This window comes from Solea solea, chromosome 5, assembly GCF_958295425.1.
Source record: "Solea solea chromosome 5, fSolSol10.1, whole genome shotgun sequence".
Lineage (NCBI taxonomy): Eukaryota > Metazoa > Chordata > Actinopteri > Pleuronectiformes > Soleidae > Solea > Solea solea.
The window spans coordinates 11487994-11515656 of NC_081138.1; the positions used below are offsets into that span (position 1 = coordinate 11487994).

At 37.2% G+C, this 27663-nt stretch overlaps 1 protein-coding gene across 1 annotated transcript in view; it reads left to right on the forward strand.

Annotated features, from left to right (window-relative positions):
- The window catches only part of luzp2 (leucine zipper protein 2), a 121893-nt gene that overhangs the window by 67239 nt on the left and 26991 nt on the right, over positions 1 to 27663 (forward strand). The window contains exons 5-6 of the mRNA XM_058630384.1: positions 2272 to 2334; positions 24453 to 24515. Of these exons, the coding sequence (XP_058486367.1) occupies positions 2272 to 2334; positions 24453 to 24515 (126 nt within the window). The remainder of the gene's footprint in view (positions 1 to 2271; positions 2335 to 24452; positions 24516 to 27663) is intronic.

Consider the following 27663-nt stretch of genomic DNA (forward strand, 5'->3'; position numbering starts at 1 on the left):
GTAGAGCCGGTAAAAATATGCCAATGGTGTCTTCCACAGTCTCACCTTAGCAGAACCTTGAGTCAGAGTATTGATTCCATTTAGATTTATCTCCTGTTAGGTCACTCTGCATCGTTGTAAGTTGATAAATATAAACAATCAGAATTTACCATGAAAGCATTCTCACTTTACACCATTTTTTCACACCTATAGCTAATCTCAGTGGTTAAGCTGCTCATGGCAACACAATCCTTTGGGGCAGTTGGTTGGTCCACCACTGTGTGCTAGAGACTGAAATTGCTCCATAACCACTGGGCAGGTCGCAATGAAATTTGGAAAACAGATTATCCTTCTGAGAATGATTTGTATAAACCTTGATCATGCCTTAAGTTTTTATACAGCCAAATTATGACATAAACCTTTCATTTGCTCAACAGAAACGGCAAACCTAATATCATTGGAAATACCATTTAGCATCATAAATAGTTGCAGACAAACACGCCAAATTAGAATGGTAGACGTGTGTTGTTTGATAAATGATTTGTCAACAGTAAGTCAGTATGTTGTATTTTTTTTAATTCTTAATGTGAACTATGAAATAGAAAAACAGATGCTTTACCAGGATGGGTTATTTTTCTTTTCCTTCCTTCCCTTTTTTTTTTTTTTTTTTTTAATCATTCCCCGCGGCAGTGACTGTGACTGAAACATGAACCTTGATGTTATCATGCCATGCTAAGGGATGTGAGTCCACTGGTGAAGCTTAGCTTTCTGTTCCCTGGGGTGTATAGCAGGTATTAGGTCACAAGCCCCATGAATCTTTTCCTCGTTTCCGTCTCTGTTCCCTGGACTATCTTGATGACCTCTCTCAAGGACAAGCGGCGTTTAAGAAACAACAAAAGAAAGAACAGACAAATACTCAACCTATCAGTGTTCTTTGTTTCAGAAATATATAGATGGCAGCAGTTTGACATCTGCAATGGGTGTTTAAAATTCATAATGACAGGGCTGCGACAAAGAAATCACTCCGACATGATAAGCATATGGGCTATGGAATCAGGCGACATCAGTTATGTGCCGCTTCCTGCTTCCATGCAGGAATAAATGAAACATTTACTCCTACACAAAGTGCACGAGAGAGCCTCACATGAAACATTTCTGGACAGCCATTCCACTAAACTAACTTTGTAAGACCCAAGAGAAATACAACATGTGACAAAGGTTAAAAAAGTATTTAAGCTTTGATTGGTGGCAAACTGAAAATGAAAACTGCGCTTTAAAATTTCACTACTGCAATGAGCCTCTGTGCCACTGTCACTTTATGAGGAAGCACATTCATTGATGGTAGGGGCCTCAATATACTGCCTGCATTTAAACCTGCCAACATTGGCCATACTGTTTAAATTAAAGACAATAAATTAAAGGCAATAAATGCAAAAACATTGGTTTTGCTACTAAAGTAGTGGTAAGTGATTATTGTGGCATAATTACAAGCATTCATTAATTGTTCATGCATGGATCCATCTAAATGACCAACTAAATTCTGCTAGCATGTATTTTTGTTCCACTGTGTGTGTGTGTATATATTTATTTATTATTTTATTTTTTCCGTGGTATTTTGCAGCAGTGACCTTTTTTTGTTATCATGCCCTGTCTCAGGATGTGAGTCAACTGGTGCCATCTAGTTTACAGTTCCCCCAGGTGCACTAGCTACAATGTGGGGGAAATTGTGACTATGAACCCCTTAGAGCAATAAGATTCAATCAATCACTTCTTTCCTCTGTCAGTTTATGATACATGATATTTTCTTATGGAAACATGTTTTTAGTTTTTTTTTACACATTTTACTCCCGTTTAAGTAATGTTTCGTCAATACTAAACTGCCATATACTATATGTATATATATGTATACATATATATGTATATATATATATATATATATATATATATATATATATATACATATATATATATGTATATATATATATACATATACGTATATATATGTATATATATATGTATATATATGTCTACAGTACATATTTGTGTTTTTTTAAGATTGATCAGTGGTGTTCTATGTTTTGTGTTGGTGTTTTCATACCACCAAAGTCATGCCCTTTACCAATGAAGGGCAGTGGATCAGATAACAGCCCTGCCTTTTGTTAATTGTCACAATTCCCATACATTGCTTAAACGATTACACGCAACATCCATAACCTTCATCAGCTATGTTCACTGAATAGACAATGACAGAACGATGCTGTTGATTTAGTGTCTTTGTTTTTCTGTCTTCAGATTAAGTTTCTCAAAGTGGAGATGGAGAAAAAAACCAAAATCATCAAGGATCTGCAGCAAGAGGTGAGTCATTGAAGTATCATTTAAGGCCACACAAGGTGACATACTGTAAAATATTCAAACTCCTTTAATCTCAGCGTTTCTTTTCACACAAAACTGCAGTATGTCACCATGAGGGAAGAATGTTTTATGAGACCAGACACCAACTCTTATAGACTTACATTTCATCTCAGCATTTTTTTTATTTTTTTGATTAAAGTATATTCTGACAACGTCTAGAGACAAGTGGGGTGTTGGGTCTTGCTGCTTTCACTCAAACGTGGACACATATGCCGACAGGACTATGTCACTGGCTTGTGGGTTTGATCTGGATTGTGATCACACTATTGTGCTGTGTGTTGGCTGAGGAATAGTCTCTCTACAGTTTCTTCTACAGTCAATTTCTTGTGGCACGACCGTTGAAACATCAGAACAAAATAGTTCGTTTGAGGAGAAGTTTTTTTTCTCTTTGATTCGGAGGGACTGACAACAAAGTCTGACATTTACCGGTGACACCTTAGACAGCGTGTAACGAAAAAAGGAGAAAAGAAAAGAACGTTCTGCTGCCAAATATCATTGTAACTGTTCTGACATTATGTCGCATCACATTATCTCCCCTTCGCTTTGACATGGGCTCATTAAAGGTAACATACAGTTGCCAGTTTGGCGGCACCTCTCTTCAGACATGTTTAGTCATTTAAAGTTGAATGATTCCACTGTTATTTTTTGTGTTAGCTCTGAAACCTGAAAAACATCAATACGAAACGTCTGCAGACCATTACTAAGACGTATTAAATGCTATCAAGAACTGCTTGCCCCATAATTGATTTTGACTATTCTGATTGGTTTCATACAAGTTATTAAACTTGGCAAGCTCCCTACTCGCTTGATATGCAAATACATAGTTTTTGATTATTTTGGCTGCATTTTTTTCAGTGGGGAAACTTTTAAGGGGATTTACTTGACATCTGGCACCTTAATGACATGCCCAAAACTCCTAATAATGAGGCATAAAAGAAAATCATTTTTAGAAACAAAAATATTTCATAAACTCAACATAATAAAAGAAAATCAATAAAAGAACCCCACACAACACTGTATTTTCCAGATGTTCACAGCAGATTGTGTGTTTACACTTTAAGTGTAAAAGGTTTTTCACACAGCAGGCTCATCATGCTTTATAATGGCTCACCAGTTGTGGTGAATGCTTTTATGTTTTCTGAACTGCAGGCAGGCTATTTAATTACATCACAAGACCATGAAAAATGATGCTGAAGAGACACTGAAAATTGCCATGCTATATTACTCACCACTTCAGAGGGAAAACTGATTTTCGCCAGATGTTGAAGTTAATTTGAGGCCAATTTTGAAGAAACAGTTTTGTTAACATGATCAGGTGCTTGAAATGAAGAACCGAACAATGACTTAATGACATTAATTTAGTGAGAGCACAAATCTCAGAGAAGTAACCTGCCAAAATGCAGGGATGATTGGATTTATAAGACATGTAGGCTGTGCAAGGGATGGATTTATGCTCTAAAAGCATGGAGGCTTTGCAGAAATAACTATTTAAATGTGTCATCAGTCATCAAATCAAGTGTAATTAATGATTTCCACCACATTTTACATTTAAAGCAGTGCAAATTTATTTTTATTTTTATTTATTAATATGTATTTAATAAATGCTTTATTTGTAAAGCACTTTTTATTGTTGTTGTTGTTTCAAGCATCTTTGAGAACTTGCCTCGCTTCCTCTGCAGAGTTTCTGTGTTTTTAAATGTAAGATTGCTCCCACTATATGTTGTCTCACTGTATGAAGCTGTTATGTTGCTTCTTTGCTTTATTTTTCATTCTTCAAACTTCATTCAAACATCAACACATTCAGCTCAACTAGGACATTATTTGGTCTATTCCGAATTTTTTAATATTTCATAGTTTTCGAAATATTCAAATTTTTTTCAAAGACAATTCAAATGGAACCCATTTTCTACTACTTACTGGTTCCACATCCTTTAATGTAGAAGCTTCATTCAAACTTCAAACGTTCACAAATGTAGGACTTGTATCCTGTCATTCAGCTCTTTTTTATGTCCTTCACAGGACAGGAGGATGTTTCTATTACAGATAAAGCATTTCATTGTTACATTGACGTGTATTGTGTGGAAGGTTTAGAACTAGAGTGGATGACATCACACCCTAGAGTGGGGAGAAGTTAGTAAACGTTGAGTAAAATATGTGGTTGCACTGTTTTACAATAGTATTTCTATATATTTAACTTCCTATCAACCAAATCAATGTTTTGCCTGAGCCATGTCCTCCGGTCGCCATTATACCTTTAGACCTCATTGTGTCTCTGTTGCTATGATACACAGGACTTGCAGTGAATCGGACAACCAATTAACCATAAGATCTTATTTTCTTATCAGAAAGTTGGCAACCGTAGTGAGTTCACACACTGAGCTCTCTGATGTCACCAGCTGATTGTATTATACCACTTAACACAAACATTTGAACAAAGTGGGTTAAAAGGATTGGCTAGAGTTTGACAATGGTGTTGTTGCCCTAAAATGAATAATTATTAGTTAGATTGGCCCTAATGTTTCAGTCAATGAAATGATTCTGAACTACAATAAAGTTAAGACAAAGCAGTTTGTCATATTTCAGTGATATAATGAAAAAAAGTCCCAAAGGTTTTGTGCTCATAAAGTGATGCTGTTGTACTATGTGTGCATGTATGTATGTAGTCATCATTATCTCAGTTAACTCTCTAGTGAACATACACTGCCATGCCTTGCCATGATATAAATGGTGGAAATCCGTTTAGTAAACGATGCAGGATAATACAGTAGATCAGCTCAAAATATTCTTGTTGATTTATGCATTAAGATGATAACACAGACAATTAAATCTAAATGAATATCTCCATCTATTATGCATTATCCATTAGCTATACAGCTTGTTCTTTGAGGGTCACAGCGGCTGAAACTAATCCCAGCGGACATTAGGTGAGAGGCAATCACACATGGGCAATTTACAGTATTCAAGCTCCTTAAACTGCATGTCTTTGTAATGTGCAAGGAAGACAGAGACAATGTGGCCCAGAGGTTCAAACTTTAAACCTTGTCCCTCTGAGGTAATAGTTTTAACCACCACTCCGCCGTGCCAGTCTAAATGAATGTCTGTTAATGCTACATATTACATTTGTTCATGCTTGCTTAACAATGCTCAGGGTAATCAGAGGTAAATGTAGATACTTTACTCCATCAATCAAGTGATCTTCACAGCAGGTTGCCCATATTAGCAGCACTGTGCAGCTGATCAGTTTAACTAACTAAATGACCCATAAAGAAGGCCATAATTAGGATTTGCAATGAACAATTAGGGAGTAAGTATTCCTTCACTACAGCATCTTGATTTGGAAGAGGGACAAGAACTAAGATACGAACGAGGAGGCATTAGATAAATCTCTGCTTTAATGTTTGTTACACACAGTAGGGTTTTTTTTTTTGTTTTGTTTTTATATACCAGGCTTCCTGCTGATCTTCATTACCATATAATCTTCATTAACATCAACAACATTTTGACCTGATTAGAGTTATCTGAATTCTAAATTAAGAAAGAATAAAATTAACGTGCCAGTGCTTTTAGGCTATGGTCAGATTACTAGGCTGTTTTTTTTTTTTTTTTTTTTTTTCCATTTCATTCATATCCAATCTTTTCAGATCTGATTTGTGTCACTTCATTATGTGGTTGAAGATAAAAATACATATATCTGATATGTGGCCCATGTGACATTAAATGAGAACAGTCATATCAAATTCCATGTGGCTTTTTGACCATACACATCAAGGCTGAGTGGGTTGTTTTTTTTACCAGCACCACAAACGCCCAAGCGCTGCGCAATGACATCATTAGTGTCACTTACAAATTTCCTACAAGAGCTTCTGTTTCTGAATGTTTTCTATGGTGATCAATGGGGATCAAGTTACTTCAGTCAGGAGCACTCTCTTCGTAATTGAACCATTTATTGCAACAAATGGAATTGCAATTAGACTTGACGGTGATGGCTCTTAAAATGTTTCCTGCATTGGTCAAGCAGCATGCCAAGCCAAACAGGGAGCACAATGTTGGAAAACTACATACAAGTGTGAGCTCAAGCGAGACACTGAATAACATTTAACTTCTGAACACGATATAGAAAGGTTTGGAGTGGTTTGATGCAGCATTGGTGTTGCAAGAAATGAGTGAGGAAGGAGTGTTATTTAAGTGGATGGTCTTGGTAAGAGAGTGATTGAGTGGAGCCTGATCCATAGACTGTGGTCATGTTGCTGTCAGCTGATTACAGCTCGGACGTATGACTACCGTGTCCTACTTGAACTGACGTAAAACTTCATGTCTTATATTTCCCATCTCCTGCTTAATGCCGCGTGGTCTCACAATATGTTGTTGTTAATGATGTTTGCGAAAAGGTAATTTTTCAAGTGTGCTGTTTGAGAGGGCAGATATGTTCAGATTTAAGATACTAATAATGTGAACTAACTGTCAAAATCTGATCTGTAATGCATTCAATTTGAAACTGATTTGAACTGTGTGGCTAGTAATCTGAACATGGCCACACACCAAATGAAGCAGGTGGTTCATTGTTGGTATTTTGAGGTTTCCCTTCCAGAAATACACTGCTTAACAAAGTTATTAGAGCACCTGTCATAAAAACTGAGAAAATGGAAATCTTTCAAAACCTTGTTTAAAACTAAAAATGTTATTATTATTTATTTGGCAAATGGCAAACTAAATTCACCTTTTTATACCCAAAGAGAAGTCAGAAATTAATCAAGCATAACATTCAACCACTAAAACACATTTCTCTGTTCAGGAATGCAAGTAAATAACCACAATTTGACATCTTAATTAAGAAATAATAATGTGCTCAGTGTTTTGGTACAACAGTACATTTGAAAATACAACAATAATAATTATATTTTAGCATTAAAAATATATTTTGGTTGAATAACTTAACACACTGGTGTATTAACCATTACAGAAACAGAAACATGATTTTGATCATTTCAATTATGTTAATTTAGGGCAGCTGTGGCATAAACCTTACATTGGGTGGTGGTTTTAATAAACTTTGTTAAGCTGTATGTTGGTTGGAGCCCCTACCTTTGAGGGTATGAACACATACAGAGGGGGTAATCTGTGGTCAAATACACATCTGGGCTGCTCAGACATTTGTCTTGGATATACAGCAAATCATAAGAAACATGTGTCTGCATCAATAGAATTCCAGATGTCACGTGACTCGGTTTTGATGAACCACTATCATGGCAGCCTAAGAATGGGAGCCGTGCTGGATTGCACCTGTCACAGTTCACTGCACCCTTTAAATCTGTGGAGATTGATATCACAAAACTTGATAGACTGAATATATCTCATCCTTACACGAGGTTGGAAACAACCAGAGATAACATTATTCCAGTCTTCAGTATCCTGACATCTTCAACTCCCTGTGTTAACGTTGCTCTACAGACTTGGAAGCCAGTTAGACTGAATCCATTATTTATCAAGCGTTAACCACAGAATCCGTTGCTTGATAGGCTCCCAACGCTGCGTCGTCTTCTGCATGTTTCAGAGCAGCGATTCACCTCCACCGCTTTCCTGGATCTTTGGGAATCTGGTAAAATGCGCTTCCATTATCCATCTTCCCCGGTGAAGAGATGAGTTTCTTGACATATTGCCTGATTTATCCGTTGATTAGTAGCCTATATGTCTATAGAGGTGAGCATGTGTAGTCTCCTGCCAGAGGGCATTACCTCGGTTGTGTGACGTCAACTACTGGAACTCAATTGCAGTTGTGTGAGAAGTGCAGAAACACAAAGGTCAAACGTGCTGAAGCATTTTACCCTCTTAGAGTGCACTCTCCCTGGTCTCAGGTTACACTCTTAAATGTACTCTGACATTTGACACATCTGAAATTCTCATTTAATGATCTTGTATATAGAACCACACCTTATGGTTGTCCTATATATCTTTGTTGTGTCTTTTCAGTCACTCACCTTTTGAATTATTTATTAGCCGCTTAAAGGAAAAACCAAAACTGTTTTCCAGCAGTAGATCAGAAACTACTGGAGAACAGAAACAGTTCTGCATGGACAGCTTTGTGAGTGTGAATTATACGTCCTGTCACGGTCCAGTTTAAGATGCCGAGCATTTCCTGCAAACTGCTCAATGAAAACTTTTTTCAACCTTTTCAGAAATTGAATATAGAGGTGAGTTAACATTAGTATGTTCTCATTTTTAGATGCTGGATACACTGTGCTCCAGAGACATACAGAGAAATGCTGAGATATGTGAGATATGTTTGTTTGGCTGTGGCTAAGGAGAGAGCAGAATGTCCACTGACCAGTAGGTTGATGGTTTGACCCCCTGGCTCCAATCGTCAAAAGTGCCATTTCTGAACCTCTGTATATTTTTAAAAAAGGTTAACCAGAAGAGTTCTACTTGTTTACCGTGTTTACATCAGTGTGGTGGAGTATGCATATCATCTTTTAATGTGGTGTTTTTGAAAAGAATATCAACAAAGTGCTCCCACTTCCTGAAGGAAATGAAAGGTACATCAGTGATGCTAACCATATGCTGTTGTTTTTACCAGCATTTGTGTCCTTATGTTGCAGATCTGTGTGATTTGTGTTATGCCGTTGATTTGTGTTGTGATGTCAGCGGGAAGCTATATGGCTGCATTTCACTTTGAAGTCATTATCAATGATTTGCTTTTAGCGCCTATTATGAGTAGTTTGAGAGAGATTGATTTACAGAGCGACTTGAATCCTGCTCGGATTCATCAGTTTCTCACTGAGCATTGTAATAGACAGCTTTGCCACACACTCTCAGCTCGTAGCTGCTGATGCTATGAAACAGTTGTCTTCTTGCTTTCATGTTTTTCTGTTGCAGTTTAAGTGGCTTAATGACAGAAAGGCAAAAAAAGCATCATGCATCTGGGCATTTACTGAATTTCGTGATACACAAAAAAAGTCCCATTTTGGAAACTGGAGTCGACAGTAAATGGAAACACTTTCATTGTGTTTTGTTGAAAGGCAAAAGCAGATGAAACCACAGAGGTTAATCAGTTGTTAATAGCAAGCTGCAACTCTTTTTATAATTACTGATATAAGCTTCATGTTCAACTTGTTTCAATGAAGTCAAGTCACTTTTATGGTGATTTAAAAGGATTTGAAAAGTAACAGCACAGATAAAACAGTACAAACTCATGCACATTGAGGGACGTGACTACAAAGGTAATGTGTTCTTGTGCTGTGCTTCTGTGGGTTTTCATAATAGCAATGCTTAAAGTCTTATTTATGGAGAATCTCCCTTCAAAAACTTTTTTTATTTGTTTTATTTCTCCCCATTACACACTGCAGCTGCATTAATGTTATGGCTTTATTTCGAACATGTGAACATAATACAATAAAAACTAAGGCAAAACCTAAAATCAAAAAAAAAAAGTCTGAAAAGGTGGAGGAAGAAACTTAAGCTTGTTTAACCCTACCCATTATCCACTGTTTAGTACATGATAATCATCAGTTGACATCCTGTTTGCACTCCCTATATATTCAATTGTACATACCCACACATCAAAAAGACATGCACATGTTTACATATACACAATATAAATAATATATAATTAAATGTGAATAAACAAGAGGATATACAGTACTAGTCAAAAGCTAGGCCACACAACCTCTACTTTTCTGATCTTTTAGATTCTTGTAGATTAATACTGAAGACATTATGAAGCTGAATGAGAGATAGTCAAAGCAAAAGGTGGCTACTTTAATTAAATTATAAAACATATTATGGTGTCTTTAATGTTTTTTGTAAAAAAATAAAAATAAAGAAAAACCATTGAATGAGAAGGTGTGTCCAAACCTTTGACTGCTACATGATCTTTGTGATTCCCTATCCAAGATTAACTTCCTCCCTGTACCTCATGAAAATCACATTTATATAGAACTACTGAAGGGTTTTTACCTTTACATGGATGCACAAATGTTTTGAATTCAACACCCCCTTAAATTATATTCCCCATCTCTATTAAAAAACTATTTCTGAATATTGCCAGAGAGCAGGTTGTTTATTACTTTATACATTAATTATGCAACTTGAAAATGAACCAGATCAGTGAATTTCAGATCAGTGAAGGTATTATGAATTATCCTTATGGCTCTTTTTTTTACTAAATGAAAAGTGATGATAGTGTACATTTATAAGTATTGCTCCAAATCTCTGCACAGTTATTAAAATATGATGAAACTGTCTAGAATGTGGAGTAATTTGTGGTCCAGAACATGTTTTTACTTACTTTGTATTGAACTCCTTCTAAAGGTTTACTATATGCATGTTATATGTGAGATTTTCAGCTTATTTTTATCATAAGATACCTGTTTTCGGCAACTCACTGAACCACCTTTCTGATTTACAGTGAGGTAATCTGCAAATCATCTGCAAACATCATCACCATCTGGAAACAGTACTACTTTTAATATTTTTGATTCCATGCAAATATAATTTATAAAACAAATTAAACAAACCCATACCAGTCTAGTTTATTGATTAATATTTTACAATTAACACTTTTATCAGATCTATGAATAGTCCTACTGCATACTTTGTATGATCTATAGCTTTTGTAATTTCCTCAGTTGGTGCCAGTGATATTGAACTGTTAGAATCTGAATCCAGAAAGTCATTTCTGTTTGTCTACAAGTTTGTCTGATCTGTTATGAGAATTGTGGAAGTAGATAAAAGGTCTGTAATTTGTAAAGTGTCGTTCCCCAGTTTTATACAGTGGTACAACTTTTCATTTGGTTTTGAAATGTGCCGGTTTGAAATGATAAAGTCTTGAAATTTTGAAAATCATATTAGTCAATATTTTACTCTTGTATTCATTCATATAATTTTGGTTAACTTATTTTGGTATTTTTATATACATTTTCTGCCTTGTTAGTTCCTTTTTTAAATAAATTATCAATAGTGTGTACTTTTCTTTTCTGCTGTATACAATAGACAGTTTTTATCATACAATGATGTGAATATTTTAAAAAAATTGCATCATATGCCTCGTCAGTATCAATTTCTTTGTATACAACTTTATAATGTTGTGCTAGTTAGTCATTCATGGTTTGCTCTGTCCTTGCTCGTCTGTATTTAATTTCCTCTGGTTGATTCCCCTCGCACTTATCGTCTTAAACTGTAAAAACTGGTTAGTGGTCACTGATATCGTTGAATAATAAAGGTTAGCTCGCTTTAATGTTTACAATTTCATTGGTGAATATGTTGTCTGTATGACAACACATTTCACATTATCACTGACATGCATTAAAACGCAGTGACAAAAATGAAGGTCTAAGTGAAAAGGGTTGCAATGAATTATGTAGTGAACGGACAGGCAATGTGGTCTGATCGATTGTTGTCACATATCAGAGACAGCAGGCCCTGACTTGTTACGCAAGAGTGATTGTGCTCTTGACGTCCAGGGAGAGTGACAGTGTTTATTGTAAATTAACAAGGTGCGGGTAGATGGCAGTGACAGATTAAAGTGATGTGAAAGGTTTTGTCAGTACTCTCTTACCTACCGAGTATTTGTATTTTACTGGCAGTGTTATGGATCACTCGTACACTCTATGTGTGGAGTTTAAAGAAGTAGAAATAAAGGAGGAACCAGCAGAAGGTTGCAGCAGTGGTTCCTAATTCTTTTGTATGTGACACATTACAACAAAGCAATGCTTTTTTTTATGTTGTTGGTTATAGGTTGATATTGTTTTTTCTTTTGTTTTTTTGTTCTTTGTCATTTTCAACTCTCGACTAATTTAAAGAGGTATAAGGATTTAAGTATCAACATATATTTGCTGCTGTTAACAGAGGGCATGGATAAGATGTTTTATAAATAATAATAATAATAACAATTATTATAATAATTATTATTATTATTGTTGTTGTTGTTGTTGTAATTATCAGTGAACATGTAGGTGTCAAAAAAATGTAATTGTACATAATTGCTCTCATGCCCGCATGCCAACTTTGAAGCCTGACAAGTGACCTGTTGGGCAGTTATGCCAAGTCAGACAGACAGATGTCCCTTGCATTTATATATAGATGTGGCTTGGTAGGTTAACTGTGGATGTATATCCTCTTCCTTATCAGTGTCAAAATTGCAAATGCAAATGATTTGACACATGATAAAAACACATGATGTTTCTGATAACCACTCCACAGCCTTTTGCTTTAAAAGCCCAGTTAATACTGATTTAGCTGCTTGACTGTTGACAAAGAGGAAAAGGAAGAGAAACAAATGTGCTGGAATGAAGAAAGACATTATTTAAAGCATGCTGCACTAAACAAGAAGCACAACACTAAGTCAGTCTGTGCTTCTCTGAAATTGACAGAAAATGTTCCAAGTGGACAAGCGTTTTAGATGTTGCAGCAACATTGCATACCAAGCGTACAGGAAAGAAATTAGTTCTGGAAGAAACACAACCATACAAACGGGTCAACAGTAAATGCTTGCTATGTGTTAGTAAATAACAGTCATATTTGGATAAGTGAATCTCAGAAGGTTTTTTGGACAAATTGTTTTGTGTTAAGAGAACAAACAACACTGAAATTACATGAACCTAACCGCTAAAGACCAAAATACAAATTAGAAAAACCGAAGTACACAGTGTGCAAACACCCACACACACTCCCACTCTACTGTGCAGCATATAGTCAGTGAGCAAACAGTTGTTTAAATTGACCAATAGCTTGTTGTCACTGTTAGCTTGATAAACTGCCCATAATGTAAGCCTTTGTGAACACTGTGTTTGCAGCATTGCTGCAAACACCTGCCAGCTGTTGGAATACACATGTCAACATTTCAGGATATGAACATTTGCATAACGTGAGTTTATAAATGCGCTGTAACCTTGTATCACCAGTAAGATGTGCCAGTGCACCATACAGGTGCATCACACCAGTGTACAGTTAAAATACTCTGTTTGAAACAAGGTTTCTTTGATATTGGTTTTCCACAAAACATATCACTTCCACTTTAAAATCAGTTTGAGCCCAAGTTGACAAACCATCATTTACTCTTCTTTAAGGTACAGAAATGTTACTGACAGACTGTAACACCTAATTAGTGTTTGGACAATAGCTAAACCAGCAATTTTTAAGAGATATGTTTGATAAATGTATCACACTATACATTTTTGCAAATTTTAATTAAAAGGCTCAGGAAATACAGCAATATTAATTGACAACACATGATTATGGGTCGTGGGAGTCTCTGGCAATTGTACATCAATCTTGAGTCAGGAAGTATTCATACCTCCAGTGCCTATGTCCTCAAGAGGGCCTTCAGCAGAACAGGAGTAGAATTGGAGTTTTGTCATTAATCTGTCATTTACACTGAAGCTATTTTCTGGCATTGCTGTTGATTTGGTAACTCAAAGCTAAGGAATTGAACATTAGACCCTCTACCTTGAGCAAACAGCATCTGTGTGTAAAAAAAAGCCCATTCAGAGAAAATTGAAATCATAGAGTTACTGTAATTGTGCCCCTGCTAGTGTGTAATGAAAACTTGAGTGGCAGGGAAACCAAAATGCTGAGTGTGTTTGTTCAGTGTTTTGCGCTAACAGGGGGGTGTGTTCCTTCTGGGACCCAGAGGGTGGCTTATATTAAATCTGTTTTTTCTCCTAACACTGCCAAAGTGCTGTAACATGCAAAAAGACAAATTGCTGTTACTGTCTGTGAAAAAGCCAATTCAGCACTGCTCTTGTATTTATAGGCAATATTTCCCTCTTTCATGATTCCTGGGAGCCAAGGGTTGTCCAATTAGTTTAAAGACATAGGCCATTTTCTAACAATATTAAAAATCACAAAAAACAATTCTGTAATCTATTATTGGACCACACAGTCACAGTGCTCCATTTATAATGAACTGCTACTTACAAAAGACCTCCTAATATAGCTCTGTGCACTGTTCCAAAAAGAATCCTGGTACACATTAAAAAACACTTGAGAAACTGTCATAGTGGAATTGTATTTCATTTTACTTTGCAGCTTCACAGAGAAAAACAATCTCTTTTTTTGTTTCTGTGTATGGCAGTGAAACCGTCACAGCCTAAAATATCCTAAAGCCCACATACACAGATTTCTGCGTCAGAGTTGCTCCCTTTTTGTGCAGCTGTAAAATATGCATTAAAACTACTGCATCTAAATATAAAGTGGTTACAATGCTGTTAAACCACTGTTGTGTAACTGAGACATCTTAAGAACATTGCATTTTTAACAATATGAGTCTTTATACCTTAACATTTAAACATCTTTTTACTTTACAAATCACCAGTTGAGTGTTGGCAGAATGCATAAATTACAGCAAGACTGCAATGTGCCTTTTTTTCTGGCCATATCCAGGCCATGTGAACATGAAAACACTATTCACAACTTCTTTTCTGAATGCAGCAATCGTTGGCAAAGCATTGATACTCAAACCGAAGAAGTCTGTCAAAGTAGTCTTTGTCCACTCTGAAATCAGCTTTGAAACCAACCTTTTATTTTAAGTGAATTCATTCAGTCATCATCTAATGGTTTGCTCTCCATATGAGGGTCGCGGGGCTGCTGGTGCCAATCCCACCTGTCAGGGTAAAAGGCAGGGTACACTGTGGACATGTGGGAGGAAAGCAGTAAACACAGACAACATACTAACCACACAGAAGCCACATGCACTACTGTGTGGCCTGTTTTTTTCTAAGTTGAATGTTTGAATTCAATGAGGCTGCAGCTACTACAATCGTCTCAGCAGCTCCCAGGTTTTGTTGTTCTGGTAATGGCAGAAGCAACATGCACCTTGGTTAGCAACACCTGAGACTTGTGTGAAAGTGCAAAGTGGAAAGTAACAATTACAAAGTTATACTATTTAAGATATATTTCTGTCCACTCTAACATGAAGTGAGAAATTGCACTTCCTTATTTGAAACGTAAGACTGTAGGTCTTAATGCCCAATTCTTTGACATTGTCTTTCAAAAGTGACCCATATCTGATATCCGCATTATACCGACTAACAGATCAAGTGATAGTGGTGTTAAACTTAGAAATCCTCATTTGAAAGGCTTACAAGGCATGGAACCAAGGTTTGAGTCCTCATCCTCCATTGCACAGGTTCAAAGCGAGTCATGTGGCCGTAGACAGTTAACACATATATTTAGATCATTCACCATCTTCCTAATTGTATGGAAGTTGCATTGACGGAGGAATATCTGATCTGTCCCCTTAAGTAGTAAATGCAAATGATTAATGTGATCTGACAACATCTGAGTCCACATGCTTGGTTCCTGCTTACACTCCTCTGGGTCATATCGAATTTGTGCCACATGGGAGGCAAAGATCAGAATTGGGTCACTTGCACTATGCAGTGTACATGTAGCCCTGAGAAACCTGCTGACATTAATGCAGAAGCATTAGATTTCACACATGCTGTATCTTGTTTGGTCCAGGCCTTCAGACTTGTCAGTGTTTGAGAGCAAAAATAGCAGGTGTGAAAGGTGCTTTGGAGCATGGGTCAAACCACACATCCAAGGTGTGGAGCAGACAAAAAAGGTGGCCTTTTGAATAATGCTTCAATGAATTTGAAAGTTGAAAACACTTTTCTTGGAGTCTTAAGTCTTTCTAAGAAGTTGAAGGGAGGTTAAGCACCCAGTAAATAATAAAATATTGTAGTGTATTCACTTGGATGAACACATTAACTCAGTTAAGTTTTGTCTTGAATGTCTTAAAGATGTACATTTCATTGTGTTGATAAGCAAACAGAAGATCTCTCAGGAGAGAGTTATGTTGGGATTTAGATGTATCACCTATGACAGTTTACAACAGGTTCACAGCAGAGGTCGACAGGTCAGGCCTGGACACTGCCTTGTTTGGGCTCTGGTCAGCACAGAGAATGTATACCAATATAGTTTTAGCAACTATGTTGGTTTTTCAGGGACAAGGCACCTTAAGAAGTTAAAATAAGCCATGTACATGGTGTTGGCTTTGGGTCTGACATTCAGGAATGAAAACACACTTAGATGTTTTTTTTACTACATGTGAGATTGAATGTGTCATTTTCCACAAGGTTGTGCACTGAATACTACATTTTCACTCTGTGTGGACTCATAGTTACTAGCACTGAACTCAAATCATAGAAGCTTGTTTGAAAGAGGTAAAGACAGGCTGCATGTGTTCAGAGGGCTAGTGTCATGCTGTCACTTAGCAGTGCTGCTTTATTCCTCACAGCCTGCCATGGATATTGATTTCTGGCCCCCAGCTTCCAGAGAAGTGACCAGTTTGCTGTGTTATTCAGCTGTGACACTGTAAAGTGGATGGTTTATTCTTTTCTTTATAGAAATACGAGCGCTTGGAGACTGAAGCCTGTGACAACAGAAACTTCTTTGAGATGTTCAAAAGCTTACATTTTGTTTTTTGACTTAACCTAGTGTTGCTAGGGGCTGTTTTAACAAACACTGGCTGCATGGGAGTTACATTTTTAAAAGTCTTGACACCAGAGACAGTGATCAGACATCAGAGCAGAAAAACAGAACTCCACTTTCAGAAGAATTTCAAAATAAAATAACATTGTTGGTACAGTCCATTTCAAGTATGTCATTTAGAATGCCTTAGAAATAGTTGAAACAAATAAATACATTTTGTGTTACCAGAATATCCTATTAGTGCATTCAAAATTTTATGAATGACATTTTTTTTTGATTTTCTCTGCAGTTCCTCATTTAAGGGGACATTTCTGAATGTGACATGTTTTAAATGAGTGGTTGTTAAGACACTGATCCTACCCCCAAACCCCCATTGAAATAAAATGGTCACTGATGAGACAAATCTGACATCAACAGACCTTTACTCCTATCAAACATTTTCCCCTGGAATGACTATGATTATAAGGTTCAGTGTGAACAGACTAACTGTCATAGGTTTAAACAAAATCAAAGCTGTGGCGGAAACACCTCATTACAGAGTGAACGGCATAGTGTTTGGCCTGTCGTTTGTATCAGTGTTTGATTAATTCAGTTTGAAGTGACATAAATTTGCCCTGGCGTTCCTCCTCTTTTTACAGTTGCAGTCCTTCAGTTAGTCACATAGATTATTCACTCTCAGCATTAGAGGCCTCGCTGTCATCATTTCCATCTTATTGATCAGCTTGTTCTGTCGTTTCTGATTAAGCTTGAACAAATACAAGGAATGGTGATAAATTAAATGACCTGAGAAGATTAGTGTCCAGGTGGATGGGTTACTGGAGAGACGGGCCACAGCTCTGTTATCATGCTGATGGTAATTTAGGCTGCTTCACGTGGGAATATTTCAGCTTCTTGAAACACCAAGCCTCAGGTACCTTGAGCACTGTGAAGTTTCTCTTTGCTTACCAATGCAATGTTGCTCATCCAACCAAATCCAAAGGCATTGTAATGGAGAGAAAATCTGGACTGTTACCCACTGTTAATAAAGCCACCAAGCGATATTGCAGTATATAATCTAGATCTGGTTTGTGCTTCCACTACAGGATGTGTAGGCGAGATTGTGATAGCTGTGTCGGCTATGAAAAAAGCATTAAAACATACCAGTGTTACATAAGACGTGTTTCCACCGGGTCTACTCGCCTTAGCACGGTTAAGTTCCACTAACTTAATTTCCACTAACATAGTACCTAGCGTGCTGAGTATATGCGCGACGTCGCCAGACTGAGTGCCGACACAGAAATCAACTTCCAGAGAAATGTCTAAAATCTCTCAGTCTGGTGTATTTAGGGACAGCACCACCGCCGATCGCGGTGGTGCGAGCTGCATACACCCTGCTGCTGTCCAGTGACTCTGTCATCAGTGATTCTAGTGATTTGATTCAATTACACTGAAAACTGCTTTTGTGTGTGTGTGTGGGACCAAACGAAGTCACCGCAGTTTCACGCAGCCTAAGACGCATCCTAAACCGAGGCGAGCCGGGACCATAGTGGAAAAGGGCCAATAGTGCAGCCAACCAATACTGATGAAGTATGCAACACAAATGCTGCATACTATAGCTGCGGTTTGGAATGGTAAAGCCAACTTTTTTTTAACTGAGAACAGTACATTTACTTGATAAGCGGGGTGTTTGCTGTGCCTGAAGGCCACATCAGCGAGATGTGTAGCGTGATGTTGTACCGGTGCACTGGAGACAAACAATTACCTCAAACGCGACACAACAGACAACAATGGAGGACATCGAGCTGCTGGTTTTTCTGCTTGGTTTGTGGCTGTTTGTCTTCACAAGCCTTCAAGCTTTGTATGCGAGTAGACTGCGGGCATTGAAGAAACACCGGTTGCAAGATAGTGATACTTTTCTGTTGCCCAATCAGTTGACTGTCGTGGGTCCAGCTCCATCCGCACCATTTCTCTGGTATGGAATGGTTGGGACTAGTTATTTATTATATTATACTATTCCTTATGGAAACACAGGAAATTACTGTATGTACCGTACCAAACCTAACCATTCCACTCAGTGGAAACACGATTTAAAACAATCTCACAATGCATGGCATATTTTAAAAATGCTGCATTTTGTGTAATTCACAGAATTGACAATTCTGTCTGACTGTTATATGTCTAGCTCCCTTTTAGCAGTACCTGATGACTTACATTTCACCATATGATGTTGTGCCTTGATAATGCAAGGCCATTGTTGTTATCCTCCTGTTGGGACTGGGTAGTTCAGCACACCTGGAGCTGTATAGATTCACAGAGGGCACACACGTTGTGATGAGAGTGCAACAAGAAAGCAGTCTTTTTCATGTAAGCAAAATCCCCTCTTTTGACCTGAAGAGTCCCTCAGAAACTGCCATGAGAGTTTAGCTAAGCCTGCCAAATGTCTTAAATGTCAAATAAGATTACTACTATGTCATATTTAATATCTTATCCTCAGTGAACATGTGTTTTACTAATGCCAGTCATTTATATTGGCTGCATTCCACAGCTTCACAACTGCATGACTTGTGCAAGCTCAACCACAATTTTCATCCAATACAAGTTTCCTCAATTTCTCATGCTTTGAGAAAGCTGACAAGCCTGTTGGACCTGCTGGCAGAAATTGTAATTTTTTATGTTATGTGTGGAATCTGCTCGTTAATTTATGACAGAGGCTGTCAGATAGAGCCAAGAATTTAATGATTTTATTTTTTGCTATTTACTTGCAATTTTTTTACTTTCAAAATCAGTTAAATAAGACACAAAATAACTAAAACTGCTGTTCATGTATAAACCACATCAAAACATGAATAAGAATGCACAAACACATCATTAATTTGAAATCAGAACACATCAATGAATCTACCCTGTTATTATTCCCATCATTCTTTTAATGGACTGCAACTGCTTTTTCTATACAAGTGTTAATATTCACATGATGCATTTAGAATGTTGGTGCAGAATGAGTTTTTTTATCTTTAATCCTCTTGACGATGCTTCTCGACCTTTTAAAATCAAATATTTAGTGACAACACTTATTGGATTGTACCATCTCTGAGTGGTGTAAGGTATTCCAGTCGATGAAGCATGACTGAAAAATATATCAACTTTAAATGATTTGCAGTTTTAATGACTTAATCTTATTGTGCTCTGTATTGACTGTGTGTGTGCACGTGCACGGGCATGTGTGTGTGCGTGTGTGTGTGTGTGTCTGTCATCTCAGAGGAAATCAAATTAGTTTGAGACAATGCAATACAATCAGGCTTTACAACATGTTCATCAAACTTGAAGCATTAAATAATAAAACAAATCCAGAGGAGTTGGTTTCTCTCACTTTCCACAAAGAGGATCCAACACTAATGTGTGACAAGTGGTGTGAAAGTTGACCTAGATGGACAGTAAATATCAACACTCAGGGGCTGTCAACATATCCACACTTTAATATAATGTGTGAAAATTCAGTTGAGGCAAATAGCCGTTTTTTTAAATGGTGCAAACCTTCAATACATAAATATATATATATACATATATATACATATATACATGTATATATGTATATATATATATATATATATATCTGTTTGCTCAAACCTATATTGTTCATGTTAGTGTGCATTTTAATGCCTTTATATGAATCAAAAACAAAATGCATCTGTCCTTCCTTTCTGAGACACAGAAAGAGCTTTTCTATGACTTTGTGTGGTGCTGCATTTTTCTAGAAAATATGGGCACAACATGAAAATATAAAAAATGTTCCTTTATTTTCAGGTCCACAGAATGACAGCGCTGCAGGAGTAACTCTTTATGACATATGCAGCTCAGTGTATCGCACTTTGCATAATGCACTGTGACATACAAGCTCCAGAGGATCTCATTTTCACTCAGAGTATTTCCTGGGGCTAAACTGTGTCACATTTTATGACAGCTGCCTGTTCAGCCTGTCCTCGAATGGTGGTCCCTCTGTTGGGGTGAGAGGAGGTGCAACTGTGTGGAATTGATAGTTGGCCAGTTTTGCCTCACTGAATCACAAAAACAACTGCCACCCCAGCTCATTACCACAGTTCAGTGTGCATGTACTGTATACTTTGAAGTATGCAGTGTACTGTACAGGTGTATGGGTGATGTGTATGAGAGCGAGAGTTGTATTGCAAAGTAAAAGTCCAAAGCTAGAGCATATCTTGTAGTGAAATGTAGCTTTTTGTTTGGCAAATTATAATACTGTAAAAAATATTTCCTCCTTGTTTTTAACCATTAATTAATTCAGAACAAATCAGTGGAAATTACTCTAAGATGGCAAGGGAAGGTCAGCTTCCTCTAAAATACTGTCAGATATTGTGTTGTATTGACTTTTCAATACCAAACATGCACCAGAATGCGATTAGAACGTGTCACTAGTTCTTTCAGAATCAGCTGTTTATCATGGATCATGATGTAAAACCACTTGAGGCTCAGCTTCAGCTGTTCTCTATGGGACGGCACAGAAAAGTTTTTTTTTCACTGCGGTGAGCTCACTGGTGACAAATGCTGCAAAATCGCCACTTCCACAGACGCACAGCTTCTCTTGAAGTCAAAGGAGCAGTGGGCGGGCGCGCTGGGCTTCTGCGTGATGATTGGAGGAACTGTCTGAAAGGTGGAACCAGTTCTTGATTGACAGCGTTGCAGAAACATACACAACAGTGGAGCCTTTTCTGCCTCAGTCCTGTGTGGATTTTGCGAGGGAAGTCTGTAGACAAATACCTAGTTGTTGTGTGTTATTTGCTACATGTACACTGTAAATAAAAACACTATTATAGCGTTTCAGTTTTACATAATGATCATGTTTCCTTGTAAGAATTTATGTAAGAATTTATGTAAGAATTTATGTATAAACAACTGGGCACTGAAATAAGCTTCCTCTGTTTCAAAGACCAGCAACCGCCACTGTTCCAAGGTACCCTCTGATCTCTAGCTTGGATGTAGAAGATGGTTCTACTAATAATGCCCTGGTGCTATGTTTCTTTGAGTAACAATTCAGTGGCACACAAATTGTCAGAGCTTGTTTATGGCACCATTCAACCCAAAACCAGCTCTTCATGTCATCAGATGCAGTCATATAATAATGCCTCTGCTTGGTGACGATATTGTCAGTTTGACTGATACGCATCCATTAAGTGGAAACTAGACTCAGAGTCTACAGGCATGTTATCAGTGCAGAGAGGGTTCATTCAGTGCACCATGCTGCTAGCATGACTAAACAAGACAAATTGATCATTCCAACTTCAGATGAAGCTGTGCTGTTAATGGCTGCCATCAAACATTTAATTGTCAACACAGTCGGGTTGTGCCATGACACAGAGTGAGAATTGTGGAGGTAGCCGCAGTCATTTACAAGTAAATGTCAAAGAGCCAGCTGCTGTATACACATCCTTATGTGTCCTTCTGTCCCTGCGGTTTCCAGCCAAATTGTCACCAAATGACATTGAGCTGTCTCCAACATCAGACAGTAAATGTATAATCAAAGCATGGCAAACGTAGGAGACAAATGTGTCCAGTGTCCACTGGAATTCATTTGTGTCCAATCCATAAACCATAATTGCTTGTGGCAATATTGTATTTTGAAAACTATCTGCTACTCTGGGTACTACAAGGGGACAACATCAGACTTGCACTGTTGCCAAAAAAAGAGGGGGGAAAAAGCACGAATGGGCTGATTCTGAAGGGCAGACATACTTCCCAACAGTGTCTGAAATGTGCTGCAATAAATAATACTCTGTGTTGACAAAAATAGAAAGAGGAGGTAGCTGCCGGCCCTTAGGAGAATTCCTCAGTCTCTTTTGTTAGACCTGTTTTTCTTTAGGTGTTGACAAATGACAACTGTGTAACAGCCTGCTACACAAATGTTTGATCATAGTGGTATTCCTCTATGTAGTGATTATTTATTTTCTGTTATTGAGTGTAGCTGTCAGTTTATATCTTCCTTTTTTTATTTGAATGGGAAAGGAAAATTCCCTTATGTCTCTCATTTATTTTAAAAGTGTAGTAATAATATATTTGTTTTATTTGAGTTTAATCATTGGTGTAGTTCATTAGTTAGTTAGTTTACCATAGCTGGCTGTAGCACGTTTGTGATGTGGTCTGTCACACTTTGACATGGCAATTAAGTGCTTATAGACCAAAACCACCTGTCATCTCTCATACACTGCCTCCCGCATGGCAAACATTGTGATGAGGTTTTCTGGCCCATTCATGGTACTGTCAGGAGATTACTGCCTTTGAAAAAAAAAAAAACAGCACAGCAAAACTACATTCTTGGCAATGTTCAGGACCTCCTTCCTGACACACCACATCATGCTGTTTCAAGGTCTGTTAGATCACATTCTAAGCTCACACACTGTAATCCTTTCACACTCAAAACAAGTGTGGAGGAGAAGTTGCTGAAGGACGCACTTGTTTATAATAGCATCAGTACTGACTCTATCTGCATGCCTGTGTTTCTTTTGTCACTGTTTAGTTTTCTTGAATTAAAGCTGTTCTCACTCGGATTCTGCTGAGATGAAGAGCAGACACTCAACAATAGGTATTCAGCTTTAGACACGCACATTCCATTTCTCACGCTGATAAGTGATAAAAGTCGCCACACATAAATGAGTAATCTATGAATCGATGATGTGAAGGCAGATTGCTCTGCGTAGTTCATTCATTTAATTAGCAACCTATCAGCCAATCAGAAAATGGTATTTCTTGTTGCCGGGTAATTACACTGGTTGTGTCTCACGTCCATCCTGTGCCGACCTGAGCAAAATGTCATTTTTTAAACATGTGGATAGTTACATTAAGTGAAGCCATAATTAAAAAAAAAAAAAAAAAGTTTCAATTATGATCTTATGGTGTATTTTCTTAACCGTCTTTATTTTTAAATACAATGAAGTGCATTTTACTAAAGATCATGTTAGTGCAGCCTCTTACGTCAAATGTTTTATATTCGATTGTGACCATAACATCAGAATAAACTTGAATAGATACTTGTTTTACCATGGGTATTTGAGATTAGGAATGGTCCGGAAGTTTAGAAAAATTTATATTTTCAAAATGAATGAATAAAAGCTTTTGTTATAGCATGAGAGAAGTTGGGTTCTGCTGTGAATAACATGTTTTGTTTTATTTAATAAAACATTTTACATAAACCAGTGACCACAAGATCATAAATGCTTTAACAATGTTCATGTAACCTAATGAGACAGCCTGTTATGTTTTCACTGTTTGTTTATTAAACTATAAAGAGGGTTTGAACTGGCACCACACAACGAGACCAGTGACTTCTTTTTTGGCATCTCCTACTGGCTGCTAGTCAAATGATTTTTAAGGCTTTGGTGATTATGTTTAAAGTTCAGTGGGAGTCTGGCCCTGAGCTACTTTTCTGACCTTTTTAGATGCCTTTGAGCCTGCATGAGTGCTCTCTCGCTCCTCAGGCTAGTCTGAAAAAGAGTCCAACCCTTGCTGTCAGAATTCCAGTGAAGCCAAATGTCCTGCTGGAGAAACTGAAGCCCACTATGTCCATGATTGTTTTTAAAAAGCACCAACACATTTTGAGGGAATATGCACTGATGGTATCATCTTTCTTTCTTGTCTCTCTTTTTCAGAACAAGAGCCTGAAAAATAAACTGCTCTCGGGAAACAAACTTTGTGATGCCTACGCTGAGGAGGTAATTATTTCAAATTTAATTAGCCTTGATTATGTTTTATCTCACATATACTTGATGCTTAGCTAATACCAATAACTGTTTAATGTTCATGTACTAGCTGCTGCAGATATAATGTTTATTTGTTTATATAATATTTGTTGAGCATTCACAAATTGGACCTATCTCCAGGCTACAGTTTGGCAAATACTTTCATAACATAGAGCAGAGTGGTGATAGACAGCTTGACAGATGGTAACCATGGTAACCATTCTCATACCTTACAGGTATGGGGGAAAATGGTTAACACGGTTTAAGAAATTGTCATTATTACATCATTCAAATTTGCAATCTGCCCTTGAGCTTAGCCTGTTTTTCACCAGCATTTACTTCTCAGTACTACAATACATGCTCTGTGAGAAAATGTACCTGTCTACTTCAATATTATTAATACAATTAATAATAATAATGATAATAATAATAATAATAATAATAATAATACATTATTATTATTATTATTAGTAATAGTAGTAGTAAAACAGTTCTGTAGTCAATCCCACCACTCCACCACTTTTTTTTTTTTACATACACTTCACAAGCTTTGTATTTTAATTAATATATGTGGATGCAACCCCTTAGAGATTACCTTCATTCTGATAGGTACCTGGAGTAACAACCTGAATAACATATTTGTTTCTCAGTATCGGTAACAGATTACTATAAATATACTTTTATGATTTAATTATGCCATGCTAAATTTGTTCTTACCCAATTCTATGTCACTGAGTGTAGACTACATATAAACTCATTTGTGTGTAATGTACTACAGTGTTAACAGGAGCACAAACCAAATCATCTAATATTACTATAAAGTTACAACGTTCTAAAATGGACATTATAGTGATCATTCTAACCTTCATGAAGGTAAAATTTATGCTCGAGGCAAATTATAGAAATTACTTAAATTGGTCATCAAATTCTCCAGGATCTCAAAAGGCTGTTTATTCCTGTATATCTACTGCATGCCCACTAGTGTTACAATAAATGAAAGCTATTATTGTGATGTACTGTGAGCAAACACTTATAATTTTATGAGTGATGAGCAAAGCAGTTGTTTTCAGTGTACTGTATCATTAGAATCAGTTAATTAAAAGGTTTAGTTCAGTATGAGGGGCCGTATAGACCATAATACAAGCTCACCTCTCACACACACTACTGAAAACCCCTCACACACACTACTGAAAATCAAACCTCGCACACACACTACTGAAAACCCCTCACACACACTACTGAAAATCAAACCTCGCACACACACTACTGAAAACCCCTCACACACACTACTGAAAACCTCTCACACACACTACTGAAAATCAAACCCCTCACACACACTACTGAAAATCAAACCTCGCACACACACTACTGAAAATCAAACCTCGCACACACACTCCTGAAAATCAAACCCCTCACACACACTACTGAAAACCTCTCACACACACTACTGAAAATCAAACCTCTCACACACACTACTGAAAATCAAACCCCTCACACACACTACTGAAAACCTCGCACACACACTACTGAAAATCAAACCCCTCACACACACTACTGAAAACCTCTGACACACTACTGAAAATCAAACCCCTCACACACACTACTGAAAATCAAACCCCTCACACACACTACTGAAAACCTCTCACACACACTACTGAAAATCAAACCCCTCACACACACTACTGAAAACCTCGCACACACACTACTGAAAATCAAACCCCTCACACACACTATTGAAAACCTCTCACACACACTACTGAAAATCAAACCCCTCACACACACTACTGAAAATCAAACCCCTCACACACACTACTGAAAACCTCTCACACACACTACTGAAAATTATGGAAGCCCATTTCCGCCAGTGTGATGAAAAACAGAAGTCAATTTAATGAGTATATATCTCATTATAAATATATCTTTACTGTAATGACTTTCAAAATAATGTCTTAGTATCTCAAAAATAGAGACTCAATATCTCAAAATAATGACTTGGTATCTCAAAAATAATTATTTAGTCATTATAGGTCATTATTTTCAGATGCAAAGTAATTATTTTGAGAAACAAAGTCATTATTTTGAGATACTTTCTCATTATTTTGAGATATTAACTCATTATAATGACTTACCAGATCTTTTTTTTTTTCATCACACTGGCGGAAATGGGCTTCCCTAATAGTATGTATGTGTGAGAGGTTTGATTTTCAGTAGTGTGTGTGTGAGATGTTTTTAGTAGTGTGTGTGAGAGGTTTTCAGTAGTATGTGTGTGAGAGGTTTGATTTTCAGTAGTGTGTGTGTGAGAGGTGAGTGTGGATAATGGCCTATACGGCCCCTAATAGCAGTCTGACACAGTCACTGAACTAAAATACAGCTGAACGGGTTGTGATTCGGCTCACGTTCGCCGGCTTTCAGAAGTGATGTCACTTAATACACCAGACTCCTCTGTTAAATATTAAGATTTTCGAAATGTGCTAAATGTTGATTATCGCATGTTTTCACCATTTTAAGTCTTTTTTACTGATGTACAGTTTGACATTGTTCGGTTTGATTACTGTGTTGGACGTCGTGCTCATGACTCTTCTTGATGCTGAAGAGCTTTTTATTGACATGGGAGACTCGTATTGAGACACAGGAAATTGGTGTTATAACTGCAAGCCTTCTTCCGTTTACAGATCCTACAGCTGAGCATCTCTGACATTTAATCATCTAAGCTTATCTGAGACATCGTCAGATATTCACACTCTGAGATGATGGTGGCACATTTGCCACGTCTGCCAAGTCTGATTGTAACGCTTCAGGAAGGATTTGGAAAAGAGTTCAGAGGCTATGAACAGGTCCTGATTGAAGTTGTCAGCAATCCACATTCAGCCAGAAAATCCCTAGCAACAGCAATGGAAATGATTCGGTGACAACATACTGTATAATACTGTGTATTGTTGTTCTTCAGTTATCACTGCAGAATGGTTATGGCCACTATACTTTGAGTTATTTAGGATATATATAGCTAATATCATTTTCCTGAAACAGAGGTAAATGGAGGGCATTGTCTGCAATTCCCTTGTGGGGTAATACAAGTTGAAATAAATCAGTGAAAGGCACATTCTTCTGTGCACCTACTCTA